Below are 18238 nucleotides of genomic sequence, written 5' to 3' on the forward strand. Positions count from 1 at the left end.
TGGAATTTAATTCAAAGTTATCGAAATGGCATGGCGCATAATTTAAGAGCATTTCAAGTGGAATTATACCGTGAGTCTGCATCTCCTCATCACAATTAATGGATTGTAGAGCCAATGCCAAACCCGAGGAAGCGCTAAGAGCGTTTTGCAGGTTTCCCTAAACCGTTTTTACTCAAACATGAGATTCCCTTGGAGAGGAGGGGTGGGAAAGAAGCCTACTCAGCACCGGGCGTGCAACGGGGACATCCGAGCGCCCTATTTCCAGGAGCTGGCATTGTGCTGACTTGATGTTGCTTTCATATTGGTGCAGTTTGTGGGCAGGTGCAATTAATTACCGAGTTATTGCAACGAGACGGCCTAACAGAAATGAATGTGGACGGGAGCAGGGAGCAGCCGCTGCCCACCTCCCCCGCCGTCCCTCCGTCCGAATGATACCTTAACTGACTCTGGCGTTTCACGCGATACTCGAAAATCTAGTGGATTTACACATCCGGGGAAGCATTTGAGGTGTAACACCACCGGATTCTTTCCATATCCAATTTTCATGTTCAGCAATACTTCAATTCACATTTTCTCCACCTGATGAGATATGTGAAAATGCAAATAAGGATATTGAGGGCTTCAAGTCTTACAACTCCCTCACTGCACGGGATTATACGGTTCCTCCCAGCATTTTCTTTTGTTTATAATGTTAAATCCATTCATTTCAACACTCAGTATGTTATAATGACCTTCATCCCTCTCTGCAGAGTAAATGTTGTTATACAGGTGAACATGTTTGACCACTTTGCCCTGCTGAAAATCATCTCCAATGACTTTTTCAGTAATACAGGGAAAGCTTTTTTATCTGCAAAGTAATGATTTTTGGACAAAGACTTAACTCTCCTTTTAGAGGTTCCTCCTCAGAACGTGAGGCATAAACCCTCATTGTTTCCAGTACCAAACTGACCCTCCTTCTGAAAGGTCTCCGTATTCCTGCTCTGCAGTTCAGTTCATGGTGTAGTTTGTTCTCCAAAGACAATTTGTACTTAGTTTGCTAAAACACAGCACTGATTCTCATAATTCTTGGCTGTCACATTTCAAGTCTCTGTCGCTGTGTCAAGGAAGACAAACTCCACGAATAAGACACTTGAGAAACACCTTTTGATGCCAAGGAAACAAGATTCATTTACTAGGCACTGAAACACACCAGAAGCAAAATTCCACATCCCCGTCAGCTTTGAGCAAGAGAGCATTTATTTTAAACCAAGGCGAGCCCAACTCCAGGAGAACGGGAGGGGCCTTTCTCTCCTATGCGATTCGAGAGTGACCGTGTGGACGAGGAGGACCGAGTCGCTGCGTGTGATCATCATCATCTTGTCCAGGTGGTCCTATGAGGGGTGGGGGTATTTCCACCTGAGCACGGCGCCGTCCGCGCTGGTGCTCACGATGTATTTGCGGCTGGGGCAGATGCGCACGCTGGTGATGCTGCCGCTGTGTCCGATGCCCACGTGCGTCACCTCTCCCTCAGTGTAGCCCCACACCTTCATCAGCTTGTCATCACCACCTGCGAAAACACCAACCCCCACCCCCCCCCAGTTCCAGGAACGTTACTCACTTCGACTACATGCGCTCATCATCAAGTCTGCGCAATAACATTTGCTGAAATCAAAATACCTCGTACCTACAATAGAATGTGTTTACCCTGACAAAAAATGAAATACAAATATACTGGATTAGAAAAACACTACCTCAGCAACTGATACATCTCAAAATGGTACAAAGGCAATATTTACCGATCTGAAGAGGCAAAACAACTTACTTTCCCAGAAATTACTCCACAGAGCATTTGTTCTCATTTTATATTTTATAAATCTATAAAAAGGTCTGATGCTGTACTGCCTTACTTTTAAACAAGACTTTCATTATTAGATTATTAAATTAATACATGAGACTAATGAACTGAACATAAGGAAGCATGGTAAAAGACAAAGTTGCGGTACCAAACAGTACTGTAACACTATACAGTGCTGCTCGAAAGTATGTGAACCCAATAAGGACGGTCATTATTTTTGTATAAAATATTAAAACAAACTTAAAAAAACCGAAATCATAACCTTATGAAATGAATAAATGATTATGATTCTACTTACCTACTTGGTTTAACCAATGCAATTTGGGCTTCGCTTATTTTTACACCTACACACAATTTCCTCTACAGCAACATATGGAATTAGTCATTACGCACCTATTATGTCAAATGAGACCGACTGCTTCTGATTAATAACAATGTTGTGGCAAAACTAAGGGACACAAGGGGCTACACACATACTTTCAAGCAACACGGTATTGTCTGCAAAATGAAGCACCTGCAACAAGCCAGCAGAACAGACCTGTGACAAAGTAATTTCCGTCGTGGGAGATGTCCATGCCATTGATGGCTCCGGAGAGGGACCCCTCCAGTTCTCTGATGGCAGATCCATCGTACACCTCCCAGTAGCCAATCTGTTCCGGAAAGTGTCCATTACTTAAACGGAGTACTCAATCGCCAGACAAAGACAGCCCCACGAAGAACCTCCATCGCCTCTCCCGGTGTCAGTCTCTTCAAATGTTTGTTTCTAATTAATCGTTGCTATATGTAGTAATAAATATAATCCGTCCAATTTCAATAACTGCTTGTCCTGAGCAAGGCTGTGGTGAACTGGAGCCTATCCCAGCGGAATGTGGCGCAAGGTCGAAGAGGGTGCGCCCTGAACGGGAACACCAGTCCGGCACAGGGAGCCGAAGGCACGCCTATTCACACGGCCGGGGCAATTTAGCACCACCGATCCACCTGAACTGCACCTCTTTGGACTGTGGGAGGAAACCCAAGCATACATGGAGAAGAATGTGCACAACTCTGCACTGACAGCGGGATTCGAACCCACGACAGGGCCCACAGCCCAGGAGAGCGTTGGCTGTGTCACTAAGTTGTTAATAGCACACCGTTGCATCCTCCGCCAAGCTGAGTTCGTTTTCATGAGATTGAGAAACTCTCAACTTCCAGGTGCGCGTTGGACCCCGATGCGGCATGCAGCGAAAATCCTCGGCGCCGCTTTGACAGATGCTCTCCGTCTGCTCCGCTCCACCACAGTCACGACCTCATCCTCACGGCGGGCCTGCTAGAGAGACGGCGGCCGGCGCCATCGCTGCGGCCCATCTGCGTCCCATTCCTGCCTCTCGGCCCTTGGCTGGTCTCCACCGCGGTGGCAATCAGAAATTAATTAGGGATGACACTGTTTGTGTAGCTGCAGTTAGTTTCACTTGCTGCTCTTGCTAATTGCCTCGAGAAAATAGTTTGGTTTGGGCCTTTTGTGTCTGCGGAACCTCATTATTACAAAAAAGTGCATAAAAGGCACTGGGTGTGATTACACTTTCCTTTTGTACTTGTGCTGTATTATTTTGTATCTCGCAGTAATTCATCACAGAGGGAACGAGGAATTTAAACCCACTTATAAGTGCTGTTAAACCCTCTAATTATTCAGGGCTCTATTTATCCTGTTTCTTCCCTTAGCAATGCATTTCCATATCCTAATCCACTAAGTCCTTATGTACTAATCCTGCCTTCCTTTAATGGCTCTCTCAAGTGCCATCAGCTAAATACAAGGTGTGACGTGCTTTTCAAAACTACATTTTTCCAGCGCTAAGAATACCGACTCTCGGTACTGGAGCATTATGAAAGATTTAAATATGGAAATGTGCAACGGGATGATCTTGTGTTGGGTTGTGACGGAGGCCTTCAGTACTGTGTGTAGGCAGGCAGTTATCTCCCGTGAACTGTAAGTCATACTAGGCTCAGCGAGACCGGTGATGTCTTCTAAATTCTCAGTCGCACGTCCACGGGTCCAAGGGCAGTTGCCGCGTCTCACCCCTAAGCCTCGGACGCGGAGCCCGCGCGTCAGTCCTCCCCAATACAAATCTAATCGCGGGCGATTCTCGTCTCTAAAGCAGACGGCGGTTGGGACGCAAGCGAGCAGATGGTACTGCTGGCGGGTCTCCCCCTGGACGGCAGGGCTGCGTCCTCAGGAAGGCGTCACGCCAGCGCTCCTCCGTCAGCTCTGTCCGCGGGACGCTTCGGTGTCCGGCCTGCCGGCGCCGGCAAATCAGCAGGCCGCTCCCCACTCGCAGCGTGTTGGACGCCTGACGTAACCAAGTTGCTCTCTATTTTTACTGTCTTTAAGAATAGCTGGAGAAATATTCAAAGATCTGGGCTGACAAACAAAGGGCTACCAGTGTGAATGAAGAGATGCCTTAGGTAGAGAGCTGCGTAAATAAAACAATTATTATGTCTTGCATTTTCATTTGTTACACATTCATCAGTGAAAACTCAATTCGGCAATATTTTCTTAACGCGTTTAAAGTTTCATGCAGTGTTCTATTCTATGACTCATTGGACCTAACCTGTTCCTTCAGCGTTCTGCCTTAACGTATTCATTATGTTGGTTGACCAACATAACCTATTCTTTATATTTTCAGCTGCAATGTTGTCAAACCGACAAAGTGAATGCATTTGTCAACAAAAGTTTACGGGACCAAACATTGCCAGCAAGTTCACTGTAACGTTTTTATAAATTATTTGAGAATTTAAATGGTCTTACAGAGTAATTACGACAATATTCAGCTGTTTACCTGAAAAATGTATCCAGTTCTTGCCATTCATTCCACTGGTTACCTCACTAGCTATGTGACTGTTATCCCAACATGTCATCCCATGGATGATGCGGAGACCCACCTTTCTGTCTGTGCCACTGGTGATGATCTGGTACTCCTCGGGATGATAGCAGACGGTCCTGAAGAGAGTGTTGGCCAAGACCATCTGATTCCTCACAAAGCGGCTGGAAAGGAGAAAGACATGAAACCAGCAAAGACTTAATGACTTTAGAAGCCTCAGTCAACATGCTGGGGAACAGAAGACGAGACCATTTCCGGACCCATTTCGCCCAAGATCTCTCCAGCTCATGTACGGTGTAAATGTTCATGCACCATAACTTCATGAGCATCACCAGATAAAGCCTTTTATCAGCCACTACTCCGGCACTGTATATGCTTGTTTGTGTATCTTAATATTATTTAAAAAAAAAAAAAAAATTTGGTAAGAGGGTATCAGGATTTGTCTATCCTGTGTTTTATGCACCTACTAGAACGATGAACCTCGGTGCAGCAAGTGGTCGGGATCAAACTAGGTTTGCTTGAGACTTACATGTCTGCAGCTATGTCTCTTTCTCTTAATGTAATGCATAAATTGTACTTTTGCTTTGGACAAAAGCGTCTGCTAAATGAATAAATGTAAATGTAAATGTAAATGAGAAAGATGTCTACACTCACACCAGGTCCCAGATGATGCATGCCCCATCGGAGCTGGTTGTAACGCACTCTTTGTCGTTGCTCTTGATCTTGATGCAAGTGACTGTGGCCTTGTGCTCCTTCATGGTTGCGATGAGCTTGTGCAGCCCTGGCTGGAGCTCCCATAGCCGCACCTGCACGGGGGAGACCACGAAAGGTGATGCCGAGCGGGGCCATCTCAGCTAAACACGGAGCAACCCATATGGGCCCGTTCCGTTCTGACACGTGCAGTGCTCATTTCTCAGTTCTCCAGGAAGGGCAGCACTGCAACTCCCGGTACCAGATGTATATCAACGATATATCTACTAAAATTTAAGTTGAATATAACCAATTTAAAATTTTTGACCATAACCCCCAACAATGACTATTGCATGACAGCATCGGTAACATTTTAAAAATGCAGACGAAAGAATATGTCTGTTACTCATATGTCTGTTTGCAAGGCTGCAGAAAACTCTTTTCCTTTTTCAGAAATCGTCTCCGCACGCACCTTCTGTCATTTGACCTTTACGGTTGCAAATAAACGAGTTAAAAGATAAAAAGGGGCAAACTCACTTTAGCCCAGGATGAGATAGTTTCTGCATTTAATTAAAGCTTGTGATACATGCACATTGAAAATGCTGGAGCAGAGACTGAATGTCCACTAAGGCTATTCAGCCTTGTAATTATGTTATTCATTTGCTCGGCAGACACCTTCCTCCAGAGCGAATTACGGATCTGGCTCTTTTATCAATTCATACCGCTAGACTGTACTGAAGAAAATAATCCACACCTCAAGGCTACAGCAGACATCCCATCCACTTCTGTTCCTGGGAACCAAACCAGCATCCCTCAGTTCCTTAGCTATAGCGCCACCTGCTGTTGCTTCTCCTCATTTACGCCAGCGATCAGGACGCTTACCTGCCCCTCTCCTCCCCCACTGACAACCCTTTGGCAGTCCCTGGCGCAGGCGATGGCCGTCACACTCATGCTATGGGCGTTGTGGATCACGGAGCTCAGCTGCCCGCTTTCGGGAGAGAACACCCGAATTTTGCCATCATTCCAAGCTGGTGGGAAAAAGAAAACAAGACTAAGGCTCGAAAAAATGTTTCTTTCTTACGCGTAAAATACGCACAATGACAATCCTCATAAACTAGAAACAAGTTGCCAATTGCCAGGACCGGTTACCGCAGCCTGTCTAAATCAGTTCTAACTTGACGTGTAAAGAGAAGTCCGTTTACAGGTGAGAGACTCCACCGGTCCCCTCACGGTTCACTGGGGCTCGGACCCTTTGGGTGCGGAGCTGGCGACAAACGTATCGCGGTCCGACTCGACACTAAGATGAGATCATCCCTGGCAGTGCACAGATGCTGCAGACGAACAGAAGCAGATCAGAGCTGGCGTCCAGCTGCTTTCCTGATGATCCCCTGTGGATCCAATATCTGTGTGCCACGTTTGATGTTTGAAATCATGCTGAAGCCAGAGAGGAAAAGCAGGACAGTGAGGTGCTCTTGTGGCAACGAGGATTCATCGTGACTGGGGCTAGAGAAGGATCGGTACTCTGAGGTGTCATTGCGGTGCGCGGACGTGCGGCATTCGCCCAGTTTGGTTACTGTGCGTAGGCGCTGTGAGTTCAACGCAGCCCCTGGGGCACAGAGGTGAGATTGATGAAGTGCACGGTTTGGGGGTTGGGGGCGCTGCCGAGGGACCACCCACCGCTGATGATGCTCCTGCCATCCATCATGATCTCGACAGCATTGCAGGTCATGTTAGGGACCCTGATGCGCAACAGCTCCTTGGACGTGACCGTGTGCCATACCCTGATGTCGTCCTTGGAGCAGGTGGCAAAGAGCTCAGAAGAGCCACTGAGAGAGAGACGGAGAGAGACCAAGAGTCTTTACGCCAGCTTTCAGTCCACCTGTTTTCCAGTATTCTGGCTACAGAGTGCAGAAACGGCTGTTTCACTACACCCTCCGCTGGCGATGACTACCTGATTTTTACATCAATTCACTGCGTTTAAAAACGATTAAAAAAAGCCACAGTGAGAGAGATTACTGTGACTAGAGGCGAACGGAGGCATCTGTGCGCCATCGGCTCCCTGACAGTGCTCCGTTAGAGCACTCGCCTGCACCGATCGACATCATTCGGATTTATAGGGACTCCGTTTGTCTGACGCTGTGTCACTCACAAGGGGAAGGACATGCCCGTGACGGCGCTGTTATGGCTCGTGGTGATGAGCTCCTCCTTGAAGTCTGTGTAGCTGAAGCGATAGATCTGGGCCACCTCCGTTCCAACAAAGAATTGGTGCCCTTCCCCACGCAGCGCGATGGATGTGACCCCTCCCTCCAGCTGCACCTTCCTACCAGGGCACAGGGTAAGACGCATGTGGTACCTGCACCGCACACTCAGACGAGACAGAAATGGGCCACAGGTGTAACAGAGCCGGTTGAGGAATGATAGCAAATGGCAAACTGCAGACGCTGCTGTTGCAACCTTGCTCTACTGATTTTTAATCTAAAACTGTAAATCGTTTTAAATACAGACGATTCCGGCAAACGAATAAATGACCGTCCGTGCACACAACGCCAAAGCGCACTTATCGTAAATCTTGTCGCTGAGCTCACTTGATGGTTGTATAGTTTGATCCCGAGCACAGGGTGCACATCCCATCTCCAGAGCCCACCAAGACATCGCCTGTCTTCAGCACCTTCAGAACGTTCACGCCCTGCCCGGACAGGAACAAAACCGAAAACCGCAAGTCAGAACCTGCTCTTCAAAGCCTGCCTCCGACAGCCCCGCTGCGCGCGCTGCCGTTTTTGGCCATCCGAGCTCTCGACTAACCGTCCTCGACCTTGGCGTTAGGTGAAAGCACGGCACGACTCGAGCCATCCGCTAAACGTAACAGCTGAACACCATCATCTCAACTGCGTAAAACAGAATTTGTTTTTCAAGGAATTTCTGTAATCAATAATTACCTGATTATTACTTAAAATAAACAGACGTTACAATAATTACATGGTTGATTGCTTTTCGTTCTCCACGCAACCAAGGGATTTATTTGCCTAAATGAGAACCAGCGCTCAATTATTCAGTTTAGCTTAGGCTTCGGGAAAGATCGAATAAATTAAACGTTCTTACTGGTTCAAATACACCCCACCACTTTCTTAGACCAGCAAATGTTGGTTTAACACAAAATTGCGTTTAATCCACTCACAATGTCTTAATAAAACTGATCACATAGCTAAGAGACTTGTCGGGTCTTCTTGTCGAGCAGAGGGCAGCACCACAGGCAACGCTGTATGTTTTTTTTTATTACTTTTCCGTTATTTATTAGAGCTATAGTACATTATTGTGTCTTTTGTAGCCTGCTTGTACAACTGCCCGGAAAAGTGCTTTGCACTTCAAAAAGCCATACAGTTTTATGCTTTCATAAGGTTTCCCCAAATTTGGCTGACCTTGCTGAATTTCTGTTTGACCGGCCAGCAGCTGTTCAGAAGCCTTGTCTTGAGGTTCACTTTCAGAATATCGCCGCTGCTTGTGCCACAGTAGAAGAAATCGTCATCTTCGGGAACCTGGAACGCACCATTGTCATCATATTAACGCTATTCATATACATTGTGCGCATGTCACTGTGTCCTGGTCAGTTATGAATTCTACTCATTCTTACAGACAGGGTAGCAGGTGTGTAGTAAATAGGTTAAGGACATGGAGTTGTGCTGGAAGGTAGTTGAGATGAACCTGGGAGAGGTCTGACTGCAGCAATAATAACCATAACTCAAAACTATGATTAACTAAACTACCATAACACACACACACACACATTGACTGAAACTGCTTGTCCCATGCGAGTTCGCGGCGAGCCGGAGCCTAACCTGGCAACACAAGGCGCAAAGCTGGAGGGGGAGGGGACACACCCAGGATGGGTAAACTACCGTAAGTAACCACATAATAAGTACCCATGTATGAAGATAGATATGTTACTGGGCAACGCCTGGGTGGTGCGAGGGGACGTGGGTTCGATCCCCGCTCAGTCTGCGTGGAGTTTACATGTTTTCCCTGTGTCTGCATGGGTTTTCTCCAGGTGCTCTGGTTTCCCTTCCACAGTCCAAAGACATGCTGTTCAGGTTCACCCATAGCATGAGTGTAACAGAGAGAGTGTGTTCCACTGATGTATGGAAGAGTGACCCAGTGTAAGTAGTGTATCTAACAGTGTAAGTCACCGCAATGAATAAGATGTGTGGGCTGATGACTCCACATAGAGTTCATTGGAAGTCACTTTAGAGAAAAGCATCTGCTAAATAAAAAAAAAGTAAAGTTCATCATAGTACTGGACTCTCCTCAGTGGTACTACAGCATGCCCTGTGCTGCCTCCTGGGAGCCAGATGTCACTTGCTGCACTTGCAGAGCTTGTACTGGGGACATGGACTCACCTCTATACACCTGACTATCCTTTTCAGCTGCCCCATCTGGCATTCTGTGGGACGTATCTTCCTGTTGGGAAGATCGAGCTCCCAAACACGGATGGTGCCGCTGCAGAAAGCACAAGGACAAGATGACTCGTACCTGAGCCCAAGCCCGGTTTTTAAGCGCAAGACAAACGACAGTCACGCCTCCTAAAGTAAAACTAGTAACAGTCCTGGAGATGACATCTGCGAGCTTCTGTTGCTGTTACCAGTCGACAAGTCTGATGTGCTGAAGGCAGGACTAAACAGCTTGTAAAAGCGTACAAGCAGGAAAAGGATGGGAGGGTTTCTTCAGCCACAAGAGTTGCACGTGCACACTTAACACACCGAGAGGTGAGGTGGCGGTAACCTTTGGCACTCCACCGCAGCAGTTCCTCCGCGCCGCTCACGCGGTCGGAAACGGAATTACGTTTGAGTGGATGGCCGAGGCTCATTAAATGACAGCTCCGATGCAACTAAACAAGAAGCAAAACGTTGACACGCTGCCGGGGTACTGACTTGCCGGCAGACACAAAGATGTTGTCGTTCGCGTTGGAGTACTGAATGGTCAGAGAGTGGCCGGCGATGTGAGGCGACGCCGGACTCCCGCAAATGGCCTCTTTGCTCTCAACGTTCCACACGACTATGCTACGAGACAGAAACACAGGGTCACTCAAACTTACTGTGGAGTGCGGACAACACAAGAGCATGTACCTCTAACAGGAAGCACAATACAACTGGCATTTTTGTCGCATCTGCTATTCATTCGGCTTTTAAAAGCATCAGAACCACTTTTCAGGCTTTAAATGTACAGCGCTGCTCGAACGTGTACGAACCCCTTGTCGTCCCTCGGTTTTACCACAAAACGGTTATTAAATGAGAAGCAGTCCGTCTCATCTGACATAACAGGTGTGTGATGGCCAATTTCATGTGTTGCTTTAGAGGAAATAACATGTTTAGTAGAAACATGGTAGCAGTGCAGGTGTAAAAATAAGTGAAGCCCAAGTTGCACTGATTAAACCAAGTAGCAGCAGGTGTGTAAGTCATAATCATTTATTCATTTTATGAATTTAAGATTTGGATGTTATATGCTTATTTTAATATTTTATATGAGTAATGGCCATTCCTATAGGGTTCTCATGCTTTCAAGCAGCATTGTAAATTAATGCAAGAAGGAACAGGTCCTGATAGCCCTTGAGCGACAGCCTACCTGCCATCATCCTGACCTCCCAGGGACACAAGGTATATGTCGTTTGGAGAGAATGCAAGGCTTTCCACTTTGGCTTTGTGGATCTGCAGTCTGGCATGGATTTTTCTAGCAGCAAAATCCCAAATAATCACATCTGCCTTTTGGGCAAAGAGGGGAAAAAAAAAAAAATCAATATGTAAAGCGAGTGCCCTCATTTTTCACACTCAGGACACAACAAGAAGCACCGCAGCAGAAGGTATGAATCCTGGTGCTCACGGGGATTTCATTCTATATTATAATCGTAACATTACTCCTCCTTTATTATTCAGAAGGGAAATTTGCTTTACATACAATACATATATGGTTTAGTAAATGCATAAGAAAAGAAATCTTTCAAAGTAACTAAATCAAACTACTTAAGAAATTTGACAGATTAATAGCTGTATGAATAAAAGACAACCCGATAATATTACCCTTACATTTAGGTAATCGGAATCCTGATTCAAAAGTCAAAATGACAGTTGCAAAGACTGAATAAATGATTACAGTTACATCCATCCTAACTAGTAACCTGCATTTATGTCCTACCTTATTCCGTTAAACACAAATGACAAAACAATTGTACCACAGTAAATTTTAGTATATCTACAGATGTTCATCTTTATACGTGAAGCAATTTTAAACTGACAAATTTAATTCAACACTTAAAATGAATCTGTCCGCTGAAAAACACAGTTTTACACCATTAAAAACTTATGACAGATGGCTGAAGCCAAGCCGCTGAAGTGGTGCTTGAAAGTTTGTGAATCCTTTAAAATTTTCTCTATTTCTGCATAAATATGAAATTAAATGTGATTGGTTTTTCATACAAGTCCTAAAACTAGATAAAGAGAACCCAATAAAACAAATAAGACAAAAGCATACTTGTTCATTTATTTATTGAAGAAAATGATCCAATGTTACATATCTGTGTGTGGAAAAGTATGTGATCCTTTGCTTTTGGTAATTGGTACGATTCCCTTGAGCAGCAATAACTGCAAATAAATGTTTCCAGTAATTGTTGGATCAGTCCTACACATCAGCCTGGAGGAATTTCAGACCATTCCTTCTTAACAGTTTCGACTCAAGGATGTTGGTGGGCTTCCTTGCATGAACTGCCTGCTTCAGGTCTTTCCACAACATTTCCATAGAATTGAGGTCAGGACTTTGACTGAGCCATTCCACAATAATAACTTTCTTCTGCTTTAACCATTCTTTGGTAGAATGACTTGTGTGTTTTGGGTCGTTCTCTTGCTGTATGACCCACTTTCTTTTGAGATTCAGTTCACGGATGGATACCCTGACATTTTCCTGTAAAGTCTGCTGGTACACTTCAGAATTTCTAGTTACATCAATGATGGCAAGAAATCCTGGTCCAGAGGCACCAAGGCAGGCCCAAACCATGATACTGCCACCACCATGTTTCACAGATGGGATAAGGCTCTTATGATGGAATGCAGTGTTTGTCTTTTGTCAAACATAACACTTCTCATTCAAGCCAAAAGTTTCATTTTGGCCTCCTGTTCACAGAAAATTCTTCCAATAGCCTTCTGGCGTAACCACATGGTCTTTAGCAAACTGTAGATGGGCAGCAATGTTCTTTTTAAGAGAGTAGTGGCTTTCTCCTTGCAACCTGCCATGTACACCATTGTTGCTAAGTATTTTCCTGATGGTGGACTCACGAACAGTGACATTAACTAATGCAAAAGAGGCTTTAGTTCCTTTAGACGTTACCTTGGGTTTTTTGGTAACCTCCCGGACTACTACACTCCTTGCTCTTGATGCAATCTTTGTCGGTTGACCACTTCTGGTGAGGGTAACAATGGTGTTTCCTTCTTTTGTAAACCATCTGCATAAGAGGGACTGGTTGAGTCCATATTCTTTAGAAATGGTTTTTGTAACCTTTTCCAGCCTGGTGAGTATCAACAACTCTTTTTCTCAGGTCCTCAGAAATCTCCTTTGCTTGCAAGAGCCATGACACACTTCCACAAACCTGTGTTATGAAAATCAGACTTTGATAGTGACGCCTCAGATTTCTGCCCTTGAAATAAGGCAGAAACTTCTGACTCTAATTTCCCCTTCAGATGAACTGATAATCCTAGGTGTTCACATACTCTTGCCACACACAAATAAGCGTATAACACTGGATTGTTTTCTTCAATAAATAAATGAACAACTATGTTTTTGTCTCATCTGTTTAATTGGGTTCTCTTTATCTAGTTTCAGGACTTGCGTGAAAATTCAATCATGTTTTAAGCCGTATTTATGCAGAAATAGAGAAAATTCTAAAGGGTTCACAAAGTTTCAAGCACCACTGTAATGTATTAATTGAATACTCTTCTCTGTACAAGTACAGAAATTCCCAAAAAAATACTAGCAGAGAGTTACCTGTTGTCACCCATGTTATTCAGCACACACTATCGTACCTAACTGTCCATTTGAACAAGACAAAGACTTGTCAGACATGGCGAAGAATAACATGACTGAATTTGAAAATGGGCAAATCGTGAGATGGATTCCACTGTAACTCATGGGAACCCATGTCTACCTTGAAGCCCATGTAGGTGACTTGACCGGAGGCAACGTAGCGTCCACTTTTGGAGACTGTGACACAAGACACATAGTTGGTGTGTCCATGCAGGAACTCCTGCTTGCCATTTGAGAGACTCTTCAGGATGACAGTGGAGCCCAGGGGATAAATAAGGTGCTCTCTGTCAGGATGGACCCTGAGGCCAGAGGACACATATCCTGCAAAACAGTGGAGATGCTGATCTATGTGAACAGAAACATTTCTATCAGGGGTGGCTATTCAAAAACAGTATTCAGGTAAAGTACAAGTAAAAGCAGCTGTCAAAAATGTATTTAAGTAGAAGTAGTGAGGGAAGGCAGGGTGCACTTTGGATGGGATGCCAGTCCATCATAGGGCAACCACACACACACACTCATGGGCAGTTTAGAGTGACCAATTCATCAAAAACATGTCTTTGAAAAGAAACCTGGAAGAAATTCACGCAAATGCTGGAGGAACATGTCAACTCCACACAGACTGAATTACATTCAAACCTGGATTTGAACCCACAGCCCAGAAGCTGTGAAGCACCAGCACTCCCTGCTGTGCCACCGTGCCGCCTTAACCTATTTCCACTATTTAATGTTTCACGATTCTCAATCTCCCAAACCTGAAAGCATAGTCAACGTCTGAAACATTTAACTGGCCGCTGCTCAAGACTCGCTGGTAAAAGTTCTGTTTACACTTGACCGGTTAAAGGGAAAAGTGCAAATGACAGCCAACAGCAGCCAATGTAATCCATGGAACAAGTGAGCTGAGAGCAAAGAGGTGTCACTACTGTTGGTAGGAAAAGGGAGAGAACATTCAAACATTACATGTGAACAATTCAAAAGTAAGAGGCTGAGAGTGATAAGAATGTAATGTGGTAAAAGTACATTTCCTTTATTTTCTAATATACTTGGGTCACAGTAAAAAGCATCTTTCTCAAAAACTACTCTGAACACTACAGTCTGTTTAGAAATTTACTTCAGTACAAGTAAGTATGTGAGTATTAAATGTAAATGTAATTCATAAGTGAGTGAATGGGACTCACTGCTAGCCACCTCTAATTACTGGGAAATTATTGGATGGATATTATTGCTGGGAATTATACTTGCTAGCAAGAAAATTCAAGATACATTTGGACATATATATGTATATTCTCTTCGCTGGGAATTCAAAATATCTAGTTAGTTGGTGCTGAGACTGATCCATACAAAGTATTGGTACCGTTCGTGTACGAAATCATTTCCATTTATTCGTTTAGCAGATGCTCTTCTCCAAAGCACTTTGCATCAAGAGAAGCAATTTAAAAAGCAGTCGAAGAGACCACCTCTTTTTCACACTCGAGAGTGACAGCGCTGTGACGAAGCCACTGGTCTGGAATTTGGAAAGACGTACCGTAACAACCTTTTTCTTACCGTTAAACCCAATCACTGCCTGCAGCTCGAGCTGCGGAATATCTTTATTCTCTTCAGACATGTTCGTTTTTCTGTTGCCATAAATATTTCCACCTTTCGCTTGTCGACGGGCCCCACACAGAAGAAACCTTTTCCCCAACTGCTACCTTATCGGAGCGGCGGGCCGTTTGTTTGAGTTCGTTGCCAGGAGACGGGTCCTGCGCTCCTGGACACGAGTCTGCTGCCCCCTGGAGGCGAGAGGCAAGCATCGTCTCCCGTAACGACTTCTCGGGTACAGCGCTGGGGCCCTAAAGGTATTAGCGGGAGTGTTGAACCCTATGGACAAATAGGGGGACGAGTTCCAGCTCAAGCTCTTATTCCTCATTTCTCCGACACCTTTGTCGCAGGTGACTTTGCACTGTTAAGTAAGTAGCTGCACCTGTTTATACAGCAGGTGGAGAAGCGGTCAAAGCTGCTGCGCTGCAACTGAAAGACCAATGTTCAATTCCCACCTCCTGCTGTAGTACCCTAGAGCGAGGTACCTACCCTGAATTGCTCTAGTGAGGATACAGAGTACGGTGAGATTCTTGTGCTACACTTCTCTCTACCTACGGGGGAGCGCAGGATCAGAAAGGAAACAAGAAAAGACAAGACACTGCAATAGTGCAATTTGCAGCACTGCGGATGTAGTACAGAGGGGGGCACGATGGCGCAGCGGGTTGGACCGGGTCCTGCTCTTCAGTGGGTCTGGGGTTCGAGTCCCGCTTGGGGTGCCTTGCGACGGACTGGTGTCCCGTCCTGGGTGTGTCCCCTCCCCCTCCAGCCTTATGTCCCGTGTTGCTGGGTTAGGCTCCAGTTCGCCGTGACCCTGCTTGGAACAAGCGGTTCAGACAATGTGTGTGTGTGTGTGTGTGTGTGTGTGTGTGTGTGGGATGTAGTACAGAGAATGGATGCATTTACATCTAGGTGATGCTTTTCTCTAAAGTGACTTACAACATTAAGCTACTTTGAAATACTGTATTCACCCATTTATACAGCTGGGTAATTTTAGCAGCGCTATTTAGGGTAACTACCTTGCTCAAGGGTACTACAGTCAGCAGAGGGATTCAAACCTGCAGCCTATTGAACCATTACACTAGCAGCTACCCCCCTCACATCTACATCTAAACCCTCATTGGCAGAAAAACAGTAATTATAATACATCATATGTTTGCTAAACATGATTAAAACAGCACATATACAATGCATGGCAATGGATGATGGGAAGGTTCCCCTCATCTTTTCCCTACGATGTACAATATAGTTCACTTACAAATACTAATGTATAATGATGTAATAAACAGCTGACACTGGTACACATGTATAATTAATGGCACAACTCACTCAGTACTGTTAACCGCTTGCCCTAGTCAGGGTCACAGTGCTCTGGAGTCTATCCTGGAAGCATAGGGTTCAAGGCATTAGATGAAACACTATGGATGGAATGCTAGTCTATCACAGGGTAGAGACACACACACACACACACACACACACACACACACACACACACACACACACACACACGGTCATGCACTAAAAGCAATTCAGAGTCAGGTCTTTGGATGGTTGAGGGAGCCCTTGCAGGCTCCACACAGACTGAGCCAGATTCGAACCCATGCCAAAATAGCCCAGGCGCTGAGACAGAAATGTCACCGTGCCACCCTTTAATGGCACATCTATATAATTATTCTTACACTGCCCCCTGTATTTCATATCTGAGCATTTCTGAGGAATTACTGTATGTTTCTAGGTATCACATTTAAGGTTGGAACTGCAACACTGCAGCCAGTGACAGTGCCTTACAGCTCCTGGATCTGGGATATTGATAATGGACTGATGGATGAATAAGTACATCACATCTGTTAATGTCACAACTCAATTAATAGCACTGATTTGTCTGATCCTTAGAAGCATAACAGAATACATATTTACAGATGAGATCAGCCAACTGATGGCATCATTCAGACAGTTCAAGAGAAGTTCCAGGCTGTGTCAGTTGCTACAGAGATGGGAAAGTGAACTTGTTCTCAATTCCTCAGGCCTACAGGGACTGGATCATAAAGAGGCTCTCTCAGTGAGGACCATCCTAGAGGGTAACACAGTGGCCTGGTCACCGAACTTGCGTTAATACACATAGCCTGAACCCGTCTTCACATGTGGGCACAAGGAGGTGCGGCGGTTCATCGTTATTCCTCATTATTCCTTGTGCTCTAGTTGTCCTCTTTCTTACTAGCTGCAGTTCAGTTCAGATTTAGGAGCCATTGCTTTGTGTGGTCTTCTCAAAAACAATATCTATAAATCTGATCAGTGTCTTAGAGAATGATAGGACAACTGGACACTCTGAGAGTGACATGAGCAGCTTACCAGTGATGAGTCTGTTACTGACCCCTGCTGTGAACCTTGAGGTGACAGTTGGCTGCTGTTCCTTCAGTCAACATGGTTAATGGGACAGTCAGGGATCTGGGCTTTGGAGACACATCAGTTAGACAGATGAGGGTACCTGGAAAAGTGGAGGAGAACTCATTTGCAGAGGTAGAACTTGGTGTGGCGGTATGAGATGGGGACTGTGTCTTGTCCTCCAAGTCTTGCAGATGGACAATGATCAGTTCATGATCAGTTCATAACCTTCCGTCCATTATTGCTCTGGAAACGTGAAGAAAGAGGAAAATCCATGACTTGTTCAGTGCTCCACTGCTTCACACACAACCAAGCCTGCTTCGCGAACTCAAAGGCAGGAGGAAAAGTTATGCAGATGACATTTTTTAACATGGTCTTAATGTATTTTGACAGCTTGTTCACATTCAAGACAAAGCCTTGTCCTGGTCTAAAGTATTTAAGAACTTCCCCATTGTGTTTCCTTCCCTTTGTGAAGATGAAAAGCGAGAGTAAATGACCTACGCTGCCCGTTGTACTTCCTCTATAGAGTACTGTTTCGGGCGGTACACACACCTCACATCTTCTGTGGTGGTTTCCAGAAGCAGAACAGTTAGCAGGGAACATGGGAATAAGACCTTGGGATGTGAAATTCTGATTAGCAGATATTTTACACTGCTCTGCAGTAAAAGTGTGCTTGTCTTCGTGCATCGCAGTCAGCCACAGGGGTGATGAGAAAGACACCAGCACTTGGAGAACTGAAACTTAGAGCAAATTTTCCTTGCGCATAACTGGCCCACTAATTATCCTCGTATTTTTAATAAGGTTCGGTGCATTGTATGTTTTTTTGTAAGACATGAATGCTTGA

The 18238-nt window shown here is 45.1% G+C and overlaps 1 protein-coding gene across 2 annotated transcripts; it reads right to left on the minus strand.

The window, feature by feature from the left end:
• Positions 1-1177: 1177 nt before the first annotated feature.
• On the minus strand, positions 1178-17596 carry cfap52 (cilia and flagella associated protein 52). Of its 2 annotated transcripts, none has more exons than XM_018762143.2 (14): positions 17498-17596; positions 13559-13758; positions 10993-11129; positions 10302-10430; positions 9771-9870; positions 8796-8912; positions 7965-8065; positions 7529-7699; positions 7057-7205; positions 6262-6407; positions 5344-5495; positions 4751-4853; positions 2373-2484; positions 1178-1546 (listed from the first exon to the last, which is right to left on the minus strand). In XM_018762143.2, the coding sequence occupies exons 2-14, from the start codon at positions 13568-13570 to the stop codon at positions 1371-1373; spliced, it is 1605 nt and encodes a 534-aa protein (XP_018617659.1). In that variant the 5' UTR covers positions 13571-13758; positions 17498-17596; the 3' UTR covers positions 1178-1370. The 2 variants fall into 2 exon arrangements, with proteins under 2 accessions (XP_018617659.1, XP_018617658.2); XM_018762142.2 differs by lacking the exon at positions 17498-17596 and adding an exon at positions 14980-15132.
• Positions 17597-18238: the final 642 nt, after the last annotated feature.

Source organism: Scleropages formosus, chromosome 20 (assembly GCF_900964775.1).
Source record: "Scleropages formosus chromosome 20, fSclFor1.1, whole genome shotgun sequence".
Taxonomy (NCBI): domain Eukaryota; kingdom Metazoa; phylum Chordata; class Actinopteri; order Osteoglossiformes; family Osteoglossidae; genus Scleropages; species Scleropages formosus.